This window comes from Asparagus officinalis, chromosome 4, assembly GCF_001876935.1.
Source record: "Asparagus officinalis chromosome 4, Aspof.V1, whole genome shotgun sequence".
Classification (NCBI taxonomy): Eukaryota; Viridiplantae; Streptophyta; class Magnoliopsida; order Asparagales; family Asparagaceae; genus Asparagus; species Asparagus officinalis.
Window position 1 is genome coordinate 120,831,338 of NC_033797.1, and position 24,407 is coordinate 120,855,744.

The 24,407-nt window shown below is 37.7% G+C and overlaps 2 protein-coding genes across 9 annotated transcripts; both read right to left on the minus strand.

The window, feature by feature from the left end:
* On the minus strand, positions 1,828-20,084 carry LOC109838040 (ribosome biogenesis protein BOP1 homolog). Of its 8 annotated transcripts, XM_020406481.1 has the most exons (10): positions 13,715-13,897; positions 7,147-7,214; positions 6,726-6,797; positions 5,884-6,636; positions 5,575-5,778; positions 5,282-5,374; positions 5,135-5,176; positions 4,672-4,728; positions 4,044-4,499; positions 1,828-2,091 (listed from the first exon to the last, which is right to left on the minus strand). In XM_020406481.1, the coding sequence occupies exons 3-10, from the start codon at positions 6,780-6,782 to the stop codon at positions 2,083-2,085; spliced, it is 1,671 nt and encodes a 556-aa protein (XP_020262070.1). In that variant the 5' UTR covers positions 6,783-6,797; positions 7,147-7,214; positions 13,715-13,897; the 3' UTR covers positions 1,828-2,082. The 8 variants fall into 8 exon arrangements, with proteins under 8 accessions (XP_020262070.1, XP_020262069.1, XP_020262072.1 ...); XM_020406480.1 differs by lacking the exons at positions 7,147-7,214; positions 13,715-13,897 and adding an exon at positions 19,893-20,084; XM_020406483.1 differs by lacking the exon at positions 7,147-7,214 and having other exon boundaries at positions 6,148-6,636.
* LOC109838041 lies at positions 9,282-13,308 on the minus strand. Its single transcript, XM_020406484.1, has 2 exons — positions 9,546-13,308; positions 9,282-9,454 (listed from the first exon to the last, which is right to left on the minus strand). The coding sequence occupies exon 1, from the start codon at positions 11,294-11,296 to the stop codon at positions 9,878-9,880; it is 1,419 nt and encodes a 472-aa protein (XP_020262073.1). The 5' UTR covers positions 11,297-13,308; the 3' UTR covers positions 9,282-9,454; positions 9,546-9,877.

Sequence of the window (24,407 nt, forward strand, 5' to 3'; positions counted from 1 at the left end):
CGTCATCTTTGCTTCGGAGGCAATGTTTGACTCTAAGGAAAGACCACTAGATTTAGGTTGGGGAACTGATGCAACTCTGTCATCATAGTGTTCCAACTGCATGGCTTTCTCGGATAGACTCTCTAAAAATTCCCAAGCTTCGTCGGCATTCTTTTTCATGAAATCCCCTTGGCACATCGATTCTAAGGAAGTTTTTAAAGAATAATCTAATCCTTCATAGATTATTTGGCATAATCGCCATTTTTCGAGACCCATAGTGAGGACATTGGATAAGAAGGTCTTTAAATCTGTCAAAATACTTCCAAAATGGCTCTCCCGGGATAATTTTAAAGTTCATGATGTTGTTTCTTAGATTAGCCGTTTTGTGGATAGAGAAAATTTTCTTTAGAAAAACGGTGACATATTCATCCCAAGTTGAGATAGAATTTGTGGGTAAGCTATACAACCATTTCTTGGCCTTGTCCTTCAGAGCAAATGGAATAAATCAGAGTTTGATCGCATCTTCAGATAGTTCTCTAATTTTAATCATAAGACACACTTCCTCAAACTCAGAAATAAAGATATAAGCATCTTCGGTTTCATTTCTTAAGAATTTTGGAAGCATGATTATAAAATACGGTCTAAGCTCAAAATTAGTTCCATTTGCTTCAAAGAGCTTAATGCAAGAAGAGATTGCATTCCTAGTTGGATAACATATATCTTGGAGAACATGTTAATTAGCCATTTCTTCAATTGGTTCAAACGGATTAAACGATTGGTATTATCCATAATCCAAGTTTGCATACACCAAAACAAATTCTTTTTTTTATAATTTTTTTCTAAAAGAAAATAAGAGTTATAGTTTTTTTACTAAAAGATTATAAGACAAAAAGGAGAAAAAGGAAACCCTAACTAAAACAAATCAAAACAATTTACTAGTGAATCTCCCAACCGAGGCTCAATTCCTTTATAAATCAGAAAAATTATTTATTAACTGCCAAATTTACCTAAAATTTTCTCTGCGATAGTGATCTTTTCTCCTTCGGCAGAAAGTTGAAATTACCCCGTCGTGATGTACCAAAATAAGAGCGAGAGAGACGTGTGATGCCAAACTAAGAGGGAGAGGGTGCATTTATGCAAACTAGAGAGATTAAGGATAATTATTTTCAAGACACTACCAAATAATTGGTCTACGGGGACGGTTCATAAGCGTCCCACTAGATAAAAAAACCGTCCTCATAGGCCTAAGGGAACGGTTACTCATCCGATACCTTTGCTGCCATAGTCTTTGGTCTAAGGGGACAGTTCATGATCTAAGGGAACGGTTACTCATCCGATACCTTTGCTGCCATAGTCTTTGGTCTAAGGGGACAGTTCATGATCCAAGTGGCGCGGTTCTTGAATTGTTCCCGTAGACAACATTTGGGGACGGTTTAACTATGGGGACAGTTCTTATTTTTTCAGATGGTGACGGTTATTTAGCAACGGGAACGGTTATATTTTTAAGCTACCGTAACGCTTTCGCACCAAGGGGGACGGTATCGAGTTTGATCTAAGAAGACGGTGTTATTTTCTATGGGAACGGTTTTGTTTTTGATCTATGGGGACAGTTTTTACATCAAAGGGGACGGTTAGAAATGGGGACGGTTTTTAGCAATGGGGACGGTTTTCAGATATAAAGATATAGGAACATGTATATATAGCAAAGGGGACGGTTTTCAATTTTGACCGTACAAAAGCAAATCATCCAGATATATCACACATTTTTTGATTTGCAGTTTCAAAATTAAAAAAGAACAAAACAAAACGAAAACTCCATGATTTATACTTGCTCATATCACAAACAAAGAAATGAAACTCCTAATTTTGCAAGAAAACAAACAAACATAAGGAACAATTCATTAGTTACATTACAATGACTTTAGTACAAGTTTTTTCTTTTGTCCAAAATACATGATTAAAATTCCTCTTTCATTAAAACAAAAAGTGTCCTCTTTTTAACTAAAAGGTCTCCATTGGTATACATAATTTGTAAATTGTCAGGATAGAGCTAATCTCAGAGTAAGTGAAAAGCACGCACGGATTAACCTGTTTCAGTCACCATCAATTTTCCTGCATAATTTTAGATAAAAAGATAAATGAGATTATATTAATTGCAAGATTATGCCACTTGAATATATGCTTTAAAATTCAATTAGCGCATACGAACATAACATCTAGTAATTTCAAGCAATCAATCATAAACAATTGTAATTAGATATGATTAACATTATTAGATCATTAAGTTCAACCAACAGCAGGCTCTAAGATATATAATTTGCCTGGCCATCGTGCAAGATCAGAACTAATAACAGTCTCCGATAGATTTGGTGTAATATAAAACAAAGAAAGAGATGTGTTCACTACCTAGGCTTGTTCTTCATGTTGTATGCTGGTTTCTCCTATATAATGCATGTGAAACTCATCAGCTTGCTCTCACAATGTAAGAGGATCTAAAACCAAACATACCTCACAAACAACTACTAATGACTATACCTCCTTAGTATAATATATCACATGATTCCAAGCTTTATAAGTGTTGTTTATTACATGCTGTTAAAAATTTACAAACATATATATCTAGTAGAAACTAGGTTAGGTAGTACAGGGGGTCTATCCGCAATTAACCATTGATATCAAATTGCTAACCAGTAGTCCACTAATAGTATAGAGTTGCACTTACTTATGTCTCGGTGAGATCTGTGCTATCGTGTATAAAATCAGTACCCTAGCTATCTAGCACTGTGACAATGAAGCCAGTATCAATCTAGTGTTGCTCAACCATTGGCACTAGTTGTATCTATATAATTTCAGCAGTGAGTGATCCCCACTAAAGCACTTGAAAATGTTATCTTTAGTTAAAAAACATAGTAAATAATTTACTCTTTAACATTTTATTGGAAACAAAAGCAATCCACTATACTATGACAAAGAAATAGTGCTCAACTTCACCTTTTGTGTAGTTAATTTAAAAACACAAACCTCATACAGATATGCATTCAAACATAAAGAAATCTTTAACACACTCATCATCCATTTTCATACTACTATACAATGAGGAACTACCATCTCTTTATATATGAATCATGATCTTAGAGAAGAGTAAGAGGTAGCAAAGAATTTGCAAGGTCTGCTAAATGGCATCTAAGAAAGCAATCTTCATTTTATTTGTGATATTGGCATCGCTTGTCTCAGCATCATTTGCAGGTTTGAAACTTTACAGAGCCAGAAATACTTCTCTCTCTTTTTTTAATAAAAAATCTAGGAGTATGTCACATATGCAATGTTTAAAAGTAAAGAAAACACGTACATGTACTATTTTAGTTCTGATTGTTTGACATCAATAAGGGATATTATGTCTAATGCACTGAAAATACCACTCACTTAGCTTATGCGGATAGGGAAAAAAGTAAAAAAAGAAAACAGCGATACGTTAGTGCTGCATACATGTGCTTTTGAAGAATTACAACTTAAAAAGTATGTAAAAGCTAATAGAATGATATACGATTTTATTTTATCTTTTTTGGTATATTCATAGTAATTAGTGTATACAACTTTGTGAATTGGTCCTTGTATCATGAAATTTTTGGTGTTTTTCGTTAATTTTATCTACAAATTGGATATATGGAATGACTTCAAACTTGTTTGCAGGCAGGCATCAGAAGCTTATGAAAAAGTCAACCATACAAATGAAGGGAATGAAGAAGGTACTGAATACATGTTGTGGTATATTACATAATATGTAGAATGTTTTCTGATTATAGATGTTCCCAATTCTTGACAGGGTCAATCACTTGCTCTTCATCCAAGAATCCTTTAGGTATATTAGAATTCTACATTGACCTATCCTTAAAAGCATAACAAGAACACAAGAAGCAAATTAGTAGGGCACCAACTTCTCTTATATATATTCTAGAGTGTATATGATATTTTAACTTTTGAAACCAAAGAAGCAACCAGTCCAAATCAAGTTGTCATACACACAAAAAAGAAAATAAAATATATAACAATAATCCCAAAACTACCTCATTTCGTGGATGATGACTGCTTCCAGATGAGCGAGGACGATCATGATTTCGAGCACTATTAGCTTGCTCAGGTGATCTTGTGCGTGCAACAAGTCTTGCAATAGCCGCCGGATCAATTGTTTGCCCAATTGTTTCCGTCAAGAGCTCGGCGAAACCATGAACCAAATCTACCTTCTGCGCTTCAAACTTTTTTGTCAACTCTTGTTCAACTTTTTGTGATATATTTTGAACAATAGATTCTGGAACTTGCTCATAGGGATCCACGATCTTTTTATATTTATTCTGGAGCATGGTTTTAGTGACACCCCTTCCCATAAGACGTACACGTCCAAGATGTTCATCTTTCTTGACTAAATCCCATGCATCATCATCTTCATCTTGAGATTTGAGTTCTTCTAAAGCATCCCATGCATCATCATCTTCATCTTGAGATTTGAGTTCTTCTAAAGCACCCTGCATTAGCAAAATTTAAACTTTGGTTGATATGCATGTTATATGTGAGTTCTTCTAAAGCACCCTGCATTAGCAAAATTTAAACTTTGGTTGATATGCATGTTATATGAAAATTAGGACCTAAAAAGCAATATATTAAAATTTATATTTAGTTGATATTGCATATACTCACTATCAAATTGATTATTTTCTCTCCTTGTGGTTTTGTATTCCTTTTATGGGTCTCAATCAATGTTACATTAAACGCTAGGCGCTTCTAGGCGTCGGACTTGGCGCCCAACGCTTAGTCGCCTAGGCGGGTGCCTAAGCGGTTTCTGGGCGTTTTTTTCTTTCTTCATTTAAGTGGTGATCGATGAGGTTTTGCTGAAGGTCGAAGGAGGTAGTGGAGATGTTCATATTTGGAGGTTAATGGAGTTTGGAGGACGTGTAGGCTACGACACATAAAATCACAATCAAGGCCTACAGGGTGCAATCTACATAAGCAGACAATGCTCCCTAAACGCTCGTAAAATCTAGGTGGGCAGCCTAAATACCGCCTAGGCGCTAGGCGTTAGTTAGGCGGCCTAGGTACCGCCTAGGTCTAGGCGTACGCCTAAGCGGACTAGGCGGAGGTTTTTTAAAACAGTGGTCTCAATAAACATTTCAGCTTCACTTGGAGATCTTCCCAACTCATTTTCCTATAATAAAGACATGATAGTTAAAATATTAATAAATACAATAACAATGAACAAAAAGAAAGGATACAGTTAATAAATAATATTAAACAAAACCAATTGAAATACCAATTTTTTGTGAATCCTGGCAAAACTTATTGACCCTGTAGTGTGTATATATTCTTGACCATCACGATTTGCTTTGTTGGTCTCACTTGTTATCTACACAATTAGAAGGAACATGGATTTAGAAAAACAACCTGACCATTAGAAACTTGCATGCAAATAATTATACAACTAAGAACCAGTCAATATAGAACAAAGTTTCAAGTATTGGCCGATACTTTTATATTAAACATATGTGTCATATTTATTTTGAATAGAAAGAACCTAATCTGAAAGTCTAGTCTCATCTTATTTACCTTTGATTGTTCGGTGTTCCAGAATTTGAGCAAGGCTTTAAATTCTATTTCAGGTATAGTATCTGGCCGTGTCTTCATTCTTTGTTTGTCATTTTTGAACCCGTCAAAGCACTTCTTCTTCAAGAATGATTTCCAACGCCTCCATGCACAGTTGACAGTTTCTAGGGTCCATTTTCTTCCTTCCTTCGGAATGTAATATTTTTCCTACGTTGACATAATTTGACAATAAATAATTTTGAACATAAATACTTGATTTAAATAATAAGGAAAAGAACAATATAAATTAGTGATTAAAAATGAAAATCGTATCTTAACATAATCCCATATTTTTTCTTTATCTTTTTCTTCAACTTTGTGCCAATTTTCCTTATCAAGAGGTGCAAAACTTGAGTTTCTGCCAAGTGTGCCTAAGAAACTGCTAAGTTCACTACATGCCTTATCTGACGGTCCGATAGGTTGTCCACATTCATTTAAAAAAATAACATGTCGATCATGTACACTTCGTGCATGAACTTTTTGACATTTAGTTTGCCCTCGATACTTTTTGGGTTTGTCTACTACTTTATTAGCTACCTCTCTTGCTGGTTGTCCCCTGAAGTCCTCGCCTCCTTCAGACTCATCTATAAAATCCTCCCCTCTATCTTCCTCTTCATCTTGCTCATCATGCTCACTAACATCTCCTACAGCATCTTCTATGAAATCCTCTCTGATATCTTCCTCTTTATCTTCTAAGTTGACCGAGTGTTCTCCTCTTGCTATCACTTTTATTTGTACATGATTCTGAAGTTGTTGTCGTGTCTTACTAGATTGTCCCTTTTGATCTATGAATTTTTTCCGAACATCTCGCTCCGCATTTCCTATTTCATCCAACATTTTCTCCTCTCTTGATTGTCTCATACGGATCATTTTCTTCTTTGTCCGCTCCTCTAACTCTTTTCTTTGTATTGCAATATTTCTAGCAGGTAGTTGACATATATTGGGCACATGCTTTCTCAGCTTATCCATATTACTTAGCCGATTATATTCTTTCGGTCGCACTTGTGGACATCGTGTGCTCATAACCTATACACCAGAAAAAGTAAAAAAGAAAAACAAATTAATGCATTTAGAAAGGAACTTAGAATATACAATAAAAACTCAACTAAACTTACCTCAAATGATCTCTTCTGTTTTGAAGAGGTTGACAAAGATTTTCTTTCTGCTTCCATGTTTTTGTATGTTCCCTAGTCATTCCATGGACAAAAGATCGATATATCAGAATGCATATGAATCAGGGCACAATTCAGCCTGCTAGAAAGTGTTTACAGAACATATTCAGAAGGAAATAAAAGCTAACAGTTTACTTTTGAACTATAAAAGGATCGCAAACCACATAAACCATTTACAGAAAAAACATAACTGAGTGTATCACAAGCTCAAGAAATAACGACAGCGCATGAAACTGATAAATCTTCAGAGTTTTTTGGCAAGTAAACAATGCATCTTATTTACCAGTAATTAATGAAGTTCGAACAAAATTGAATACAGAACTGTGGCCTCTCACAAACAAACTGGGAAAAAACAGACAATTACCTCACATCTGGAAAATAGAGACTATACAATCTGAAGGAAAAACCCAACTACATTTAGCTTCTCCTCTTCTGAAAAAAACTGTTAGTGGTTAAAAACTAGACTTACAGAATCGAAAATAAACTATAGGAACACAATAACAATTCAAAGGTAAATAAAAAATAAAACCAAGAGAAACAGTGTTTATTGTTTCTCTAAAATCATCCATGGGCAGGTTACTTTGTGATGTATTTTTGCATCTGATCTTAACTCAAACAGCAAGATGCACCAAAATACAAAAATCATGAACAATTTTCATCTACTCTCTTATTGATAATTCTAAGACCAAATTGACGATGTGCTAGGATTCCCAAGAGGGCTTACTCATTCTGGAAGATATAACTAAATGATTAATGTTATTGTGCTCTGATAATATGGCCTGGACAAACTACAAATGATAGTCTACCAAGGATATCACAAACTACATGATGAGGAAAGCTACCACTTATGTGTATACCATGCAATGCATCTAAAACAGTGAGCAGTTAGCAGAGGTAACTACAAATGATTGACTACCTAGAGTTGGGAAAATGTATAAACGTGGAAATAATATTCTAACAGGTAACTACAAATGATTGACTACCTAGAGTTGGGAAAATGTATAAACGTGGAAATAATATTCTAACAGGCTTTATCCCTATAAGCTTAAAATATTAGCGTTGGGAAAATGTATAAACGTGGAAATAATATTCTAACAGGCTTTATCCCTATAAGCTTAAAATATTAGCTTGCTGAGTTAATAACTGGGATAAAAAGTCTATTGTTAGTGTTCCTCATCTAATAAGATACTTATGCACCAGTAATTCACCAGCTCAGAAATCATATATATATTTTGCTCATAATGTATAATTCAGTGTGATTTATATATATTTTGCTCATAATGTATAATTCAGTGTGATTTCTAATTAAAGAATATATTTGAGTTCCTCAGATACATATAGGAACACAATAATGTGATTTCTAATTAAAGAATATATTTGAGTTCCTCAGATACATATAGGAACACAATAACATATCATTTCTTAGGAACCCACCTAAGCTAATCATATAAATATTGTTAGCGAGGAAAGTAATGGATTTTAAAATTGATATGACAATTGATGCATCGAACTTTATATAAATGATGATATGGATGTGCATAGATGCAACATTAATGAAGGATGTGTATGGATGTGCATAGAAAGATAAAAATGACAAAAGAAAACTACAAAATCTCATCAGATTAAAAACTCAAATTATTATTAATCCATATACAGGCAAACTTCATGTCAGCAAGCCAAAAGGAAATACCAGGAGCAATATATTGGAAAATGACAAATTATACTCAACCGATATACTCAAAACATAAAGTTCAAAGGTCATTTCTTTCAAAACATAAAGAAAATGACAAATTACACTAAGAAGTTCAAAGCTTATTTGTTTCAACCAAACATATAGTATCATGTCTTTACTCCATCCAATCCCAGTCTGTTTCATCAAAGTCACTGTCTTCATCACCTTCCATTACATTATCTGAATCAATATATATATTTGGAGGAATGTCAACAGTGGACCTCGGCACATCATCTCTACACCAACCCACATCTTCTATGTCATCATCAGTGGTTGGGATTAAATCGCTGACAATGTCACCACTTTCAACCCAATAGTCACATCCATGTGTCCCAATATCACTGTCAATATCATAAACGTGACTAGGAAGCTTCTTTAAAACATAATGCCAATTTTTGTTTGCCTCTTAAACAGGATCCTTCACATAGAAAACTTGATGAACTTGGCATGCCATGACAAAAGGGTCATTTGTGTGAGTTTGTTATTAAAATTGACGCGAATAAGCCCATATTCATCTTTTTCTGAATGAAACCAGTCACATTTGAATAGAACGACACTAAATTTGCTCCAATAGTCTATTTCAATGATATCTTGTATGACGCCATAAAAAGTAACATCTCCAGTTTTAGGATTACGGTCCCTAGAACTTGCATAACTATCTACTTGACTAGTTATAGACACACCACTATTCTGAGTTTTGCATGTTTCATCACGCGCCTTGATGTGGAAAGTACAACCATTCACATAATAGCCTCTGTATCTTTTTGCTACAAAATTAGGGCCCATTGATAACCATTTTAGATAATCAGGCGCTGTTTCCAACTCAGATACTCTAGTTTTAAACTAGTCAGTGAAGTCCTTGATGTGCTTTTGAGCTCCCGTCCATTTACTTGTTCTGCCTCTTTTTCTTGACTGATTCGCAATCAAAAGTTTATGTTCACTGCATAACAATACAAAATGCATGGGTCTATAAAGTGAAATATAGGCATCAACATCAAATAAGAAGTAATAATTAAGTAAATGAAACATACCTAATATAATTATCAACTTCATTGTTATCACAATTGTACAAGGCATATCGATGTGCATTAACCCAGTCAACATTATCTAATGTAAATGCTTTACCCTTTCTTTTCCTCTTTCCTCCCAAAGGATGACCTATCTTAGGAAAAATTGGCGACTTCTCTTCTGCAACATCAACTCTCTCATACCTACTTGTGTATCTATTAAACCTTGTCTTGACACCATCATGCATATATAATGAGCAAAAAGTCAGAGACTCTTCAACTAAAAATCCTTCTGCTATGGAGCCTTCAGGAGCACTTCTATTACGCACATATGACTTTAATCTACAAAGATATCTTTATGTTGGATACATCCAGAAGTAGTTGACTGGCCCACAATTCAAAATTTGTTGAACTAAATGAATAGGAAGATGAACCATGATGTCAAAGAAACTAGGTGGAAATATTTTCTCAAGCTGACAAAGTATCTTTACGATCTCAGTCTGCAAGGAATTAAGTTCAACTGGCTTGAGAACTTTGCTGCATAAACCCTTAAAGAAAGCACCTAATCTGATGAGAGGAATAGCAACACTCCTAGGCAAATTTCTTCTTAATGCAATTTGAAGTAAATATTGCAAGAGAAAATGCGCATCATGAGTCTTATACCCAGATATTTTCTTCTCCCTCACATTTACACATCTTGAGATATTTGATGCACAACCATGAGGCACTTTTGCATCCGCCAACACTTTGCAAAACATTTCTTTCTCCTGTGTTGTCATAGAAAAGCAAGCTTTCGCAAATGTAACACGACGACCATCAGCCGACTTCATAGGATGAAGATATCGTCTTATGCCCATTTGTTGTAAGTCAAAGCGAGCTTTAACATGGTCCTTTGTCTTTCCTGGAATATCTAACAATGTGCCAACAATATTGTCACAAACATTCTTCTCAATATGCATTAAATCAAGCATGTGAAGACATCTATTATGCTCCCAATAAGGCAAATCAAAAAATGCTGACCTTTTCTTCCACGGACAATTCCTATCTGCTCTTTTCTTCTGCTTTTTTCCAAATTCATTGACAAAATCAGATAATTTGTTTATAATTTCAGCCCCAAACAAAGATGTTGGTTCTCTTCCAAGCTCAATGTCACCATTAAATGATCTTTTATTAAATCGCCATGGGTGATCATCTTTTAAAAATCTGCGATGACCCATATAACACATCTTCTTGCTATATTTTAAATACTCAGAGCATGTATTGTAATTGCAATAAGGACAAGCCAATCTGCCTTTAGTACTCCATCCGGACAACATTGCGTATACTGGAAAATCACTAACTGTCCAAAGCAAAGCTACACGCAATTTAAATGATTGTTTGATAGAAGTATCATATGTAAGCAATCCAACTTCCCACAACTCTTTCAATTCATCAATCAGTGGCTGCAAGTATATGTCGATGTTGTTGCCAGGGGATTGAGGACCTGAAATAAGTAGAGATAGCATGAAATATTCTGCTTTCAAACACATCCGTGGTGGTAAATTATAGTTGATTAAGATAACTGACCATGTACTATGTGCGATACTCATTGTTCGAAAGGGATTAAATCCATCACTAGCCAACCCTAATCTCACATTACGAGGGTCTAATGCGAACTCTGGATGCTTTTCATCAAAGTCTTTCCAAGCTTTGCCATCAGTCGGATGCCTTAGAATCCTATCTTGGATGCGCTCCTTTGAATGCCAACTCATACATTTAGCAGTTTGAGAACACATGAATAGTCTTTGAACTCTAGATTTTAAAGGAAAGTACCTCAAACCTTTACTGGAACATTATGCACCTTTTTAGATGGTTGATTAGAATCATTAGATACATCATCCTTCTTTGGCTTCCACCGAGAAGCACCACAACTACTACACTCATTTAGCTTCCCATTTACATTTCCATAGAATAGCATGCAATCGTTTGGGCACGCATGCATTTTTTCATAATCAAGACCCAAGTCCTTGACAATCCTTTTGGCTTCATGAAAAGACTTTGACAACTTTATGTCTGGAATTGCTTCCCTCCATAGGGTCAAAGAATCATCAAATGCCTCATTGCTTAGTCCATGTATGCACTTATGTAGATATAATCGAATTATAAAAGAGAGTTTGGAAAAGGTTTTGCATCCTGGGAATAACTCTTGCTGACCTTCTTCCACTAACTTGTAAAATTTCTTAGCATCATCCTCAGTCAATTCCTCTGTGCCTTCCTTTATGCCTTCTTCTTCGTTATCTGGAAACTCTTCTATTGTGCCTCTAAAAATATCATGTAGTAATCCACCTACATCATCATGAGTATGTGCATCATCATCATCACTCTCGCTATGGACGTTCAATCTTGATGGCAAAACCTCACCATGAAAAACTCATTTGTAATAATTATCTATAAATCCCTTGACAATCAAGTGATTGTAGACAGTATTTTGCTGATGCTAACTACGATTACAGCAACCACGACAAGGATAACATATTTCATTCCCTTTAGCTACTCTTGCAAATGCTTTATCAAGAAAGTCATTCACTTTTTCAAAGTACTCGTCACTTACACGAGAAGTGTTATACATCCAACCTCTATTTTTATCCATAACTTGAACCTGCTAGAGAAAAGTAAATATATTCAGACATCAATAATATATATCTACTTACTAACAATGTATAAGAATCCATCAACTAAAGAGTTTGCAAGTTATTTTATAGGACTAGTCTCTCTCAAGCATAACTATTTGTTTAATAGTAGTATACATAAACTAAAATATGCTTATATCTAAAAAAAATAAAAATTAATTAGTTTCATATTTTGTTTAGAGAACGAGAACTTTTATCATTATAGAGCTAATATAAACCTGTGTGGATGCAATTATAGCAAGTAAATGAGATATAATATATTTGGCTCAAAAAGATAAAAAAAGAGAAACAATATGGTTCAACCAAAAACTAACTACCGCCGGTTATTATATTACCTTGGCCCACAATTAATTTTTTTTCCCCATAGAAAGATTTATCTAATACTTTCCCCTCATTAGCTTCTTATTCATCTCCTTCATTTGACATTTTTTTATATAACCATTTAAAGCAAGATTCAGTAAGTCCAAATTTGTGCAATGTTTGAAGCCTCCAACACGCTTACTTATCTTTTACGTGACCATAGTGGCTTGAGATCCACATTTTTCGACATTCTTGATATGAGCAAAGCACGCTGATTGCTTCCTCCCCCTTATCCCTCTCTAAGTGCCCTGATTCATAGTCAGCTAGCCTGACAATTTTAACAACCCAACTCTGCATCATTGACTCTCTTGTTCTGTGGTTTTTTTCTTGGAGTTACCTGTTGATAACTGTTAAACGCTGGAGTTTAGTTCTCACCGTGCAGTCATAAACATGCGTGTGATATTGTTGGGAGTTGACACTGTAGTGTTTTATTAAACTTTCTTTCTCTCATCTTGTAGTCTAAAACAAATTCTGTGTTTCAAAACTTTCTATTAGTTTTTTAAAAAAATTCCTCAGAATTGTTCAACACCCGCATTGCCTGATTCACTGAAGTCCTAATATTTTCTGAAAATTAACAAATACTTTGAGAAAAAATCATGCCTCAATAATGTGCATGCATCACCTCCTTTTGAGAATCTTGCCACATATTATATACTAACCAAACCACGCACATTTTAAAGTCTCTCCCGGTGGACTGAATTATAATATTTCACACCGTAACATTAATAATCATATATACATTCACATAGTTATATTATTTGCTCAAACCCCCCCCCCCCAAAAAAAAAAAAGTACCAATCATCCAAAAAAACAAAATCATGGATATGAAAAGCAACAGATATACAACGAATCCAATTGGGATTATTATTAGGTATAACCAGAGCAGTAGGATTTGAGCATGGCCTCAGATAAACATATGCATTGGATTTTCTTCACAAAGAAAACCTAAAACAGTATACTAACCGCGAAGCCCTAATTTTTATTTAATTTTACAAAGGACTAGAATAGTCAGATTATCTTCCAAGATTCCAAAGAAAATACAAAAAATTAAATATACATGCTTAAAATCAAACATCAACCAAGACAACAAAGCCCTAATTTGTAAAATTAAATAAAATTTTTGTTAAATAGATAAAAAAGAAAAAATTGAAACCCTAGAGGCACCTGCATCCCGAAGCTCCCGAAGCATCTGAAGCTCACGCTCTAGGCGGTCAAGATCATCAACAATAGATTTCGCCAAATCTGGGTACCCTGCATCCCTTATGGAATTTATTTTAAGATCAAGGAATGGCTTGAACTGGTGAAGGGAAAGTCCGCCGTGGAAGAGCTTGTCGATCATAGCATTCGTAAAGGAGAAGAAGGAACGGATCTCTATACAGAACAAAAGCTCCTGTCAAATAGAATTTTCAGATGCATCACATTATAGTTACATTAGTCAAAAATTGGCTAGTCCTATAATTAACTTGAGAAAAGCTACGTACCTTCAGAAAAACCATCCTCGGGATTCTTAGGGAGCGTAGACTTAGGAAATACATCTCCAGGCAACTGATCATCAATCTGAGGAGAGCCATACATTAAGTGGAGCATCCGGGTGTCCACAAGCAAGCCTTCCTCGTCAAAATCATCAATCGAGAAATCTGACACAAGAGAATATAAGTACGAAAGGAGAATAAAGAGACTACGACCAATAGAAATGAGTTACCTCTTATGGGTGCGTCAGCCTCTCTATTCCCAAGATCCACGTTTGCCTCCTGCGAATTATCTAAAAGAGCAAGAAGTATAGAGACAATTAGGGAATGCACAAATTCCAAATCATTCAACTCCTTTGTGTATTGTTAATCATCGAACCGGGTCCTACATCGACGGTCTCCCTAATGTCACCAGCTTCTGCAGGCCTTTCTACCTGGTATGGTGAGTCAGGCTCACCAGAAGATACAAACTCATGAGCAGGATCGAAACTCATCTCGCCTTCCTCGCGCTCTCCTGCATAGAACGTGAAAGCATGAGCCTGAAAATTCTAAACGATCAAGAGAATGATCTATAGAGCAGATGCTACCTCTGTCGCTAACAGGATCATCACCAGCCAAGTCCATCTCAGATGCTCGCGAATCTGCAGGCGGCTTATGGACTAGTCTCTTCCGCCTATCAGCACGAACAGCGGTCGAAGGTCTTGCCCGGGCAAAAGGACGGATTTCCTCTTCACTGTTGGTCGTTGTCCCTGAAATATCAGACAGTGGTCAAGACTAGCAATTCAGAAATGCAGAAAGAAAAGATGAGAGACTAACCTCGCTCGAAATCTGCCTCGTAATCTTCAGGATCTCCGCCTGAGGCCTCTCCAGCAGAACTAAAGGCCCTATGACCTTCTGCATCAAGTCGGCGGGTTTTGCCCCGCGCCCTCTGTGACCGAGCACCGTCCCGAATCACATGAGAATCAATCTGAGAGGCTTCTTCGGCCACCAACTCTTCAATAGGCTTCACAGGGACAGTCTTATTAGCTGCTAACAACCACCTGCAGCTCAAGAAAGTGAGGTTCAACTGTCGCTCAACACCCGGGAGACTGAACCTAGCACCGGTGCAGCCTGTAACGGTCCACAACCATGCACGAAGACCGTCCACCAAACCTCCATGAGCCCGAAGCTGCTGGCGCGGATTCCCGACATAAAGCTGGTCATAACCGAACTGGCGGGCGAATCGGCAAGGTAGATACGGCTCTATGAAGCACTGATTCCCCAGTTCACTAGCCAATTAAAGCAGCCGATATCTAAATAAGTGCGATACTCCCTCGGTTTCTCCTCATCAATCAAACACTCGCCATACCGGCTGGAGAACTGTGGAAAACAAGTAGAGAATGCCCAGCACTTGTGGACCTGTAGCTGCCTCCTGATATCAGAGAATCCTCGGCCTTCCCACTCGCCATTCTCAAGCAGCTGTAGTAAGGGAACAGAGTGGTCCATGGCATGCGGTACCGACATCATGTCAGAACGATGAAGGACGAACCAAGCCATCAAATAAATATACGGAAGCTCCACCTTAATGGTGGGAATCTGAGTCCTCCCGTGTAAAAGCACCGGAAATCTGTCGAAGCCCTCGATGAATGTTAGCCACCATCACCGGAAGAAGGGAAAGTTCCTTTCTGTAGGCAAGTTGAACCGCAGGGTAGAGCACTTCCAGTGGCAGAGCGTCACCAGACTGATACGGGACCACGCATTTCTTTAACCAGATGGCGAGGTAACCGGCAAGAAGGGTCATCGGACGAATCGACGCAGTCGCATGCCATAAAAATGATCTGAACTTGGTCCCTGCACGAATCGACAATATATCCCTGCCTTATAAAACACAATGCAGCGTCAAAACGCCCCCTTTATTTTGAGATATGGTTTTGACCAAGCAAAACCTATCTTTAAAGCGTCGATCCTCACCAAGGAGAATCAAGGCTCTTCCCGATTGCCTCACCAAGGAGAACGTGGGGTAAAAGGACCAATTTGCAAATTTTCAGAAAAAAAAGGGTTCATTTGTAAAATTTCTATCTTTGAAGCGTCGATCCTCACCAAGGAGAATCAAGGCTCTTCCCGATTGCCTCACCAAGGAGAACAACGTGGGGTAAAAGGACCAATTTGCAAATTTTCAGAAAAAAGAGGGCTAATTTGTAAAATTTCGAATATGCAAAAAATAGCTCACCAGCATATGAAGGAAGCACGCCGTCAGCCGATGCAGCAGGGGAACGACCTCTCGAGACTCGCGACATAATGACCTACAAAATAAATCAAGAGGTCAGATTTAGAAAAAATCCTCTTTTTATTGCAATTCTACCCCCCTGAAAGATAAGCTCGAGGCGCCAAATCATAATCCTAACCCTCGCATGCAATCCCACAAGTTCATAAATTAAATTAAGCATAAAAAATGCTAAAATTATGGAAGATATACCTGAGGGAAAGCTCGAAGATCCAATAAAAATTAGATCTTGAAAAGTGCTCGAACCACGCGCTCGAGGGGCCTGAGAGAAATTCTAAAAATGGAAGTTTCGAGGGATTTCTCAGTCAAAGATCCAAAGGAATGCTAGATCTAAAACGGATATCAAGTTTTGGATGAGAACGGATGCTCGAGGGAAGAGAAAAGCAAAAAAGAGGCTAAGGGGGGGGCCGGCCCTAGGTGAGGGAAAAGAAAAGGAGAACCCCTTTTATAGGGTGAACCGGTTCTGAACCGAACCGAACCGGACCGGACCGGGTTTGAACCGGAATCTAAATTGAAGCTGAACCGAGTGTCGAAACGACTTCAAATCGACCGACGATTAAGCCCATCATTTATTCACTCCTCTCCCATATGATCAGAAGAGTCGTAGGATTTTTTGAGCCTAATTACTGCCTTTTTTGGGTCATTATCAGACCGGTTCAGTTCATTTGGGCACAGAAAGTACTCCAATAAGGTATATGAGTATAAACTGTTCCCTAATTTTCGTTGAGAAGTTCCTGGAGAATGTTTTCATAAATATTCTTAAGGATAACTCAACAACACGACGCCGGACAACGCGTTGCAGACAAAGATTCGACGCCAACAATCGATGGTCAGCTAAAGATTAGAAAGTCAGGAATCGACTTCAAGTTTAAAAATTCCGACAACGGTCAGACAATAAATGCAGCACCGGAACTCTTACAGACATTCGACAAAGCACCGAATAGCCTGGAAGATTGAAGGAATCAAGAACGGAAGTCATTCCAAAGTCCCATTACGCCGACTGAAGGTTGGGACAATCATATCCAAAGTATTCCAGACTCTTCTATAAAAGAACGAGGCTGAAATACCTTGGAGGGGGTATCTATAGGCGTATAAAATTGCTTATAGGTCCCTTAGTACAGCTCGGCACAAACCGACGAACCAACGAGGCGACGAATCGCACGCAAGCAACGGAATAAATCCATTCGCGTTCGGAATCAAGCCAAGTGTTGAAGAGTCAACGAGTGATCCAACCAAAGACAAACTCGGACGAATCACGATCGAATCAAGATCAGTTTCGGACTCGAACTCAGAAGCGGAGCCACCCATGGGTGGCTCGGCCCAGTGCCGGCCACCTATAGGTGGCCGACACTATTCCGTGCACGGGCACAGTAAAGAGAGCCTATAAATAGGCCAAGGGTTGTTCATTTTGAGAGGTTGGACTTTTAAGAGCCGAAACTCTGCCGGATTGAAGATCAAGCTTAGAGTTTTGAAGACTTGAAGACTTGGACATCCAGATCTGATCCTCGGCGAGCATCCACGTCACAAAAGGCAGGAGTTCGAGAGAGGGGAAGAACAGATCTGAGATCTACACGAGATCACACTCCGGATCTAAGCTTGGTCTTAGATCCCGAGATCCGAGCGATTATTTCCTTAGTGAACTAATCCCTCCCGGCTATTATTCCCTTTGTGGAATAATACCCGTCAAATCGTGTAGATCCGACCGGATCTAGATCGCGCGGTGGTCCACGGATTAACCCCGGCGTTGGCAAAGAACCCACAAAAGCGAGCGACCGCAAAACAGGAGCTCGAGATTTGTTCACAAGGAGAAAGTTGTAATTTTCTTTTATTTTCTTTGATTTCGTTGTAACCGGATCTAAAAAAGACCGGATCTTTTGTAACCACAAAAAGTTGTTATTTTGAGATCACAATGACATCAATGAAAGCTACAATTTTCACCGCGAACAGAGGTGTGGTGAGGTCACAGAGGGAGATCGACGAGAAAAACCCTACGGCTCTTCGATGGGAGGAGTTTGTTTGATTTTTTGATTTTGATCGCCTGGGTGAAGAGGGGAGCTGAGGAGAGGTGGCGCGCTGCGGTTTTGCTCCTTCGAGGAGAGGAAGCGGCGGAAGTGGGAAATGAGAGAAAACCTAGGGCTCTTCGATGGGGAGGGTATTTTGATTTTGATCGGGTGAATGAGGGCTATGGTTATATGAAACAAAATTATAATTGTAATTTTTTTTTGGTTAAAGTTTGGGCGCGAACATAAAGCCTATAATAAAACCGTCCCCTTAGCCCATTATAAAATTTTAGCTTAAGCCTAAGTCAAGCCCAACGCTTTAGTTTAAAACGTTGTCTTAGATTTTTTCGTAACGGTTGGAACCGTCACCAAACCGTTCCCTTAGGAAGCAAAGGGAACGGTTTTAAACCGCACCCCACAAACCGTCCCCATAGAGCCATTATGTGGTAGTGAGAATTTGAGATCGATTTGTGGGTTTTGAGAATCGCTCTTAGGGCTCTGCAGGGATCGCTCTATTTGGGAAAGTGAAACGGAGGAGAGAGAGGAAGAGACCGGTTATATTTGGGGATGAAGGGTAGTTTAGGAATTTTTAATTTATTGGGTAAATACGGTATAAAAAATGAGGGTATTATACATGTTAAGTTTAAAAATAAGTGGGATGAGATATATTGGGTGCATTGATGTTTGGAAAAGTGGGTGGATTTTTAAATAGGTGGGGGTAAAATTTTGGGGTAAAAGAGAGAAACCCCTATTAATAAATTATATGTTAGCTTCCATTTTATTTTATTTTTTAGAATTCGCACTTGAATTTGGATAAAATATTCGAAGACGATCAACATAATTGTTATGATAAAAATCACAAAACAATGTGAAAAACTCAATGTGGAAGTTTGAGGACAAGTTAAAACAGATTTGAATGACCTGTTTGGATGGAGGATAGAGAGGGGGAGGGGAAGAGAAATCTAATTTTAACATTGTTTGGTAGTTCAATTTAGGAGGATAGAGGAGGGGAATGGAGGAAAATTTGAGCCAAAATCTTACGCCCAAATTGGGGTGTAATGAAGGGGAAGGGAAGGGGAACTTTTTCCCTTCCTTCCTCTTCCTTTCCTTCCCTAAGTCATCTCCCAAACACACTGGAAAACATTCAAAAATATTTTCAATAATAAACAATCAATGGGTATTTCCCCCCTGAACAAGTACCAAATTTTCAAATAACTAATGAATAAAGCAACCAAACATCCATCTCGATTCACATTGATTAACTAATCTGTTTCTGCACATTTATTTGTAAATTTTAAATTGTGTAGACGCTCGAAACTTCCGTCTAATGATTTGACATAAACTTTTGTTCTTTCCTTTGAGTCACCACCCTTTGTTCGTCCACATAAAAAAATTCAAAACTAGTAATATGGAAAAGAGAACATGCGAATCCATCAACCAAAGTCATAAACATGCCATAATAACAGGAAATTAACCACAGATTATTATGGTGACAGTATATACTATTCTAACAGTAATTAGATGCAAATAAAAGTAATATCATATCCCTTATAATGAATTGATAGACTGGAATCTGACAAATCTTAGAATAACAAAGAAAAAAAAATCACCTTTTTATTATTTCCAAAACCTCCCAATCCGAGAACTTGATTTCATCACCATCGACATCATCCATCATCAAGAGTGTAGCGGAGAAGAACAGAGCCATCCTCCCTAATTGCATGACAAATTCTCATTAATAATCTTGAATATGATTTTGTTCTTTGTGAGATTGTAGAGAACAGAGAATTTTGGATGACACCACAGAAACGAAAGACTCGGAAGATGCCGGTAGCGGCTGAGATTTAAAGCCCTAGAGAGTAAAGTCGTTCACATTTCCCCACATCAATCTATACCGTCCATTAGATCCAACGGTGTGAGTTATAGGAATTTGAATGGCAAACTTGCAAATAAATCTGAACTTCACTTTGATGCCCGTCTTGACTAGTGCGCACGACTAATGACTCGTCCCTATAAACATCGTACGTGGTAGACCCCTTGTGGACCCGTTTTTTTACTAGGCCTTATAACATGAATGTCACTTAAATATTATAAAGTTTTTCTGTTTTGATACTTATATATCTTGACTTATTTTTTGTGGGGAAAGATAACATATGTTGCTTAAAATTTAGCACGTTAGTGTACTTGATCATAGAAAAGTGAAAGTGCGTATCCGAAAATGATACTTGTATGCTAATTTTTAGAGTTTTTTTAACTATTAATTATTGTTATATTTGCTATTAAATCTACAAAAAATCTTTTTAAAACTTATCTCAATTCTGTTTTGAATAGCGTTTGATGCATTTAATGATAAATTTAACAATTATTAATGTTTAGAAAGTTGTACAATTAACATGCTAGTGTAAAAAAAATTCACGTTTGCATGGTCGAAAATAGCAATTGGCAGTTTTAAATAACTTATGATATTTATTTACTAAAAAAGTAGCTTATAACATATATGTGACAAAACAGGGAAAGTTTGTGGCATTTGTAGAAACCGCGAAAGATTTGGATAAGAACGGGTTTTTGAGAAGAAGAAACACGTTTGGATGCTTCACATTCGACCGCGAACGTGCACAAGACAGGGATTGTTCTGGATTTTTTGCGGTCGATCGCGAGTGGTGTGGCGGTCGACCGATGACCCTATAATCGGTTTTCGTGGGTTTCTGTCTTCTATCCAATCGACCGCGTAGCGGGTTTGGGCCTGATTGAGGTTTCCTGTTCTGATTGGGTTTGGTGTTTGCTATAAATACAAACACACATTTTAGGGTTTCTTTAGCTTTGATTGGTGATTGTTGGGGGCATATTTGGAGCACAGAAAAGAGGTATTTTCTGAGCTATTTGTTTAGGGTTTTATTTTGAGAGATTAAGAGTTTTGTTAGTGAGATTAGTTGATTGCTTTGAGTGATTTGTAATCTCAGTTTGTACTCTTCTTCTCTTACTACTAGAAACATGACTTTTAGCGTCGGACAAATCCGTCGCTAAAAGTCGAAATCCGTGGACATAGACAATTTACCAAACCACGTTAAAATTGGTTGTTTGTGTTTATGCCGTTATTTTGAATTGTTTGTGGCCTTCTCTCTCGGCGATTGGTTTGGTTTCTCGAAGCATATCGGTTTGGTTTTGGCTTCCGTCGCGCACAAGAAGTGATATCAGAGCTCCAAATTCCGGATCTAGGGTTTTATCTTGGTTGGAGGAGTAGATCATTTTGGATGCTCGTTTAGGGCTTCAGTTGGTGATAAAAGTGGGATTTTTACTATTGGTGATCTTGTCTACCGTCGTGTGGAGACTATTGTTAGGGTTTCAATTGGAGGTAAAAATTCTATCTTTATCAGTTTGGATCTATTCTTCATTCTTGGGTTATTTGGAGGAGTAGATTGCTTTGGAAGTTCGACTAGGGCTTCATTTGGAGATAAATGTAGGATCTTTTTCTGGTAAAAATTCTATTTTTATCAGTTTAGATCTATTCTTCGTTTGTTCCGTATTGTTTTGTTGGTGCTTTGAGATAGATGGTCGTGAAAGAAGGATTGAGGCTGGGATATTTGATTGTTGATAACATGCATCGATTATTGAGAAGTGCTTTGACCTGCATATTGAAGTCCTGTGAGCACATTGGTATGAACGAGAAGATCGAGGTGGGGTTTGGCACTTCTATCCATTGATTGAGGGGTCTTTTAGGTGGTGTTCATTATGCATTTGGGGGCCTTCCAATGAGGCATCATTGGAAGGTAATCGATATTTGGTTTCCTATGTTGAAGACTATTCTAGGCGTGTTTGGGTTGCAACCAAATCCCGTTTGGATAAAGTCCTAGTAGTCTCCAACAGTTTTAGGAAATGTATTGACAAAAAGGTGAAGGTACTTCATTCTGATTTTAGAGGAAGTTACAAAAGGGACCTATTTCTGTATTTGTGCCGAGCTCACGGCAGTTTGAGACACTTCATTGGAGAGGAAACATTGTGGCGACGAGATGAGATGATATTTTTTGATTGGTCGTTCCATTCCGGAGGAGGATCGGCATTTGATGTCGAGCATTGGATTTGGCTTCCGGGCTTTGACATATTTGGGTCATCTTGTTCATAGGTTATCGACTGCTGCGTTTGGAGATTTTGGATCTGGTGGAGCTGCTTCAGATTTTGGGTTGCGTCGGATGTTTGGTTGCCCAGTATTTGGTCATATCGAGGATGTGAGATTTGATCCAATTGCACGTTTAGGATTCAGAGGCTTGTTTGGTTATCAGTTGGGAGACTCTAATTTTGTTCTGAGCAGGTATGTTACTTTTGACTCTCGGTAGGTGGAGAGTATTGATCAGATCGTTGGGGCATCACAATGGGTGAAGGGTGATGCTACTCTATGTTGGGTGGAGATTACTCCACATACTCCAGGTCATACTGCATCGTTTGAGATTCCAGTTGAGGTGACACAGTTAGATGATCATTTGGATTTGGATGCAGATGATATTGGTGAAGGATTAAAGATTCTTCTATTTGATTGAGGGTTTTTGGAGGTCATTTTGGGGAACTACGTGAAGGCTTGATTCCTTGGGCAAGAGGATACGTATGCAGTCATTTTATGATGCAGCCGATTTGGTGGGTTGATACCGATGTTTTGGAGTTTATTCGCATTCTCATTTGGGTTCCTGACTTATTGTGGATTGAATCCGTTGTCGTGAATAGTTTCACTTCGTACTGGACGTAACAAGTGGGACATTTATTTTGGTTGGTGTCGGCTCAGTTTTAGGAAAACTTCATAGAGGTGGAGAATTGTAGAAACCGCGAAAGATTTGGATAAGAACAGATTTTTGAGAAGAAGAAACACGTTTGGGTGTTTCACGGTCGACCGCAAGTGGTGCGGCGGTCAACCGTGAACGTGCACGAGACAGTGATTTTTTCTGGACTTTTGGCGGTCGACAGTGAGTGGTGCGGCGGTCAACCGAGGACTCTGTAATCGGTTTTCGTAGGTTTCTGTCTTCTGTCCGGTCGACAGCAGCGTCATGTGCAGTCGTCCGCGTAGCGGGTTTGGGCCTGATTGATGTTTCCTCTTCTGATTGGGTTTGATGTTTGCTATAAATACAAACACACGTATTAGGGTTTCTTTGGCTTTGATTGGTAATTGTTGGGTGGATATTTGAAGCACAGAAAAGAGGTATTTTCTGAGCTATTTGTTTAGGGTTTTATTTGGAGAGATTAAGAGTTTTGTTGGTGAGATTAGTTGATTGCTTTGAGTGATTTGTAATCTCAGTTTGTACTCTTCTTTTCTATTAGTAAAAACCTCATTCCCTTCTTACCCCGTAGACGTAGGCAATTTGCCGAACCACGTTAAAATTGGTTGTTTGTGTTTATGTCGTTATTTTGAATTGTTAGTGGCCTTCTCTATCGGCGATTGGTTTGGTTTCTCGAAGCACATCGGTGTTTTGGCTTCCTCCACGCACTACAGCATTTAAGTGTTATTTAGCCTTATAATTGCCTTAACGTGGAAACGATTTTTTTTGGGGTCATACAGCAATGTTTTTTTGAAGATAAACATGTGGACGTAACGCAAACCATGATATCAAAGTAGACTAACAAACTACTCTAATGTCTCAGGTTTGACTCTCCTAAGGAGCACCAATAAAAATTTAATTTCCTGAAATACCCAAGAACATGCATTGGGGGATGCCCCTTAGCCACACCTTGGGCTTTGATACGCATGGTCCGTAGCATTATAAGAAAGTTCCCTCGTCAACCAAAAAAGAATGTAGTCTAACAAACAATTTTAACATAAACATAGCACCGTTTTATTTCATAACTTCAAACACATTTTACCAAAACCATGTGACAAGCAATGACCATTATCTATGGAATGACATATTACTGCAATATTAGTATAAAATACAAACTTTTTAATAATAATAGCTTAAGGATTTTGTTTAAACTGAACTACGTGCCGATCAATTTAGAACAAACATGTAGCAAAATCACAGTAAAAATAGTAAATCACCAACAACTTAATACAGATTTGAATTATATATAAGTCAATTAAGTATTTGGTGTATAAAAGTGATTTTTGAAATGTGATAATTCAAGAGTAAATTGGTGGTAAAACTTTG

Coding starts and splice junctions, on each gene's coding strand:
- LOC109838041 (XM_020406484.1), bottom strand. CDS start 11,296: ATGTGTTCTCAAACTGCTAAATGTATGAGTTGGCATTCAAAGGAGCGC.
- LOC109838040 (XM_020406476.1), bottom strand. Junction 5,779..5,883: donor AAATATGGGATTATGTTAAG/ATACGATTTTCA, acceptor ATGTCAACGTAG/GAAAAATATTACATTCCGAA. Junction 4,500..4,671: donor AGAAAATAATCAATTTGATA/GTGAGTATATGC, acceptor TTGCTAATGCAG/GGTGCTTTAGAAGAACTCAA.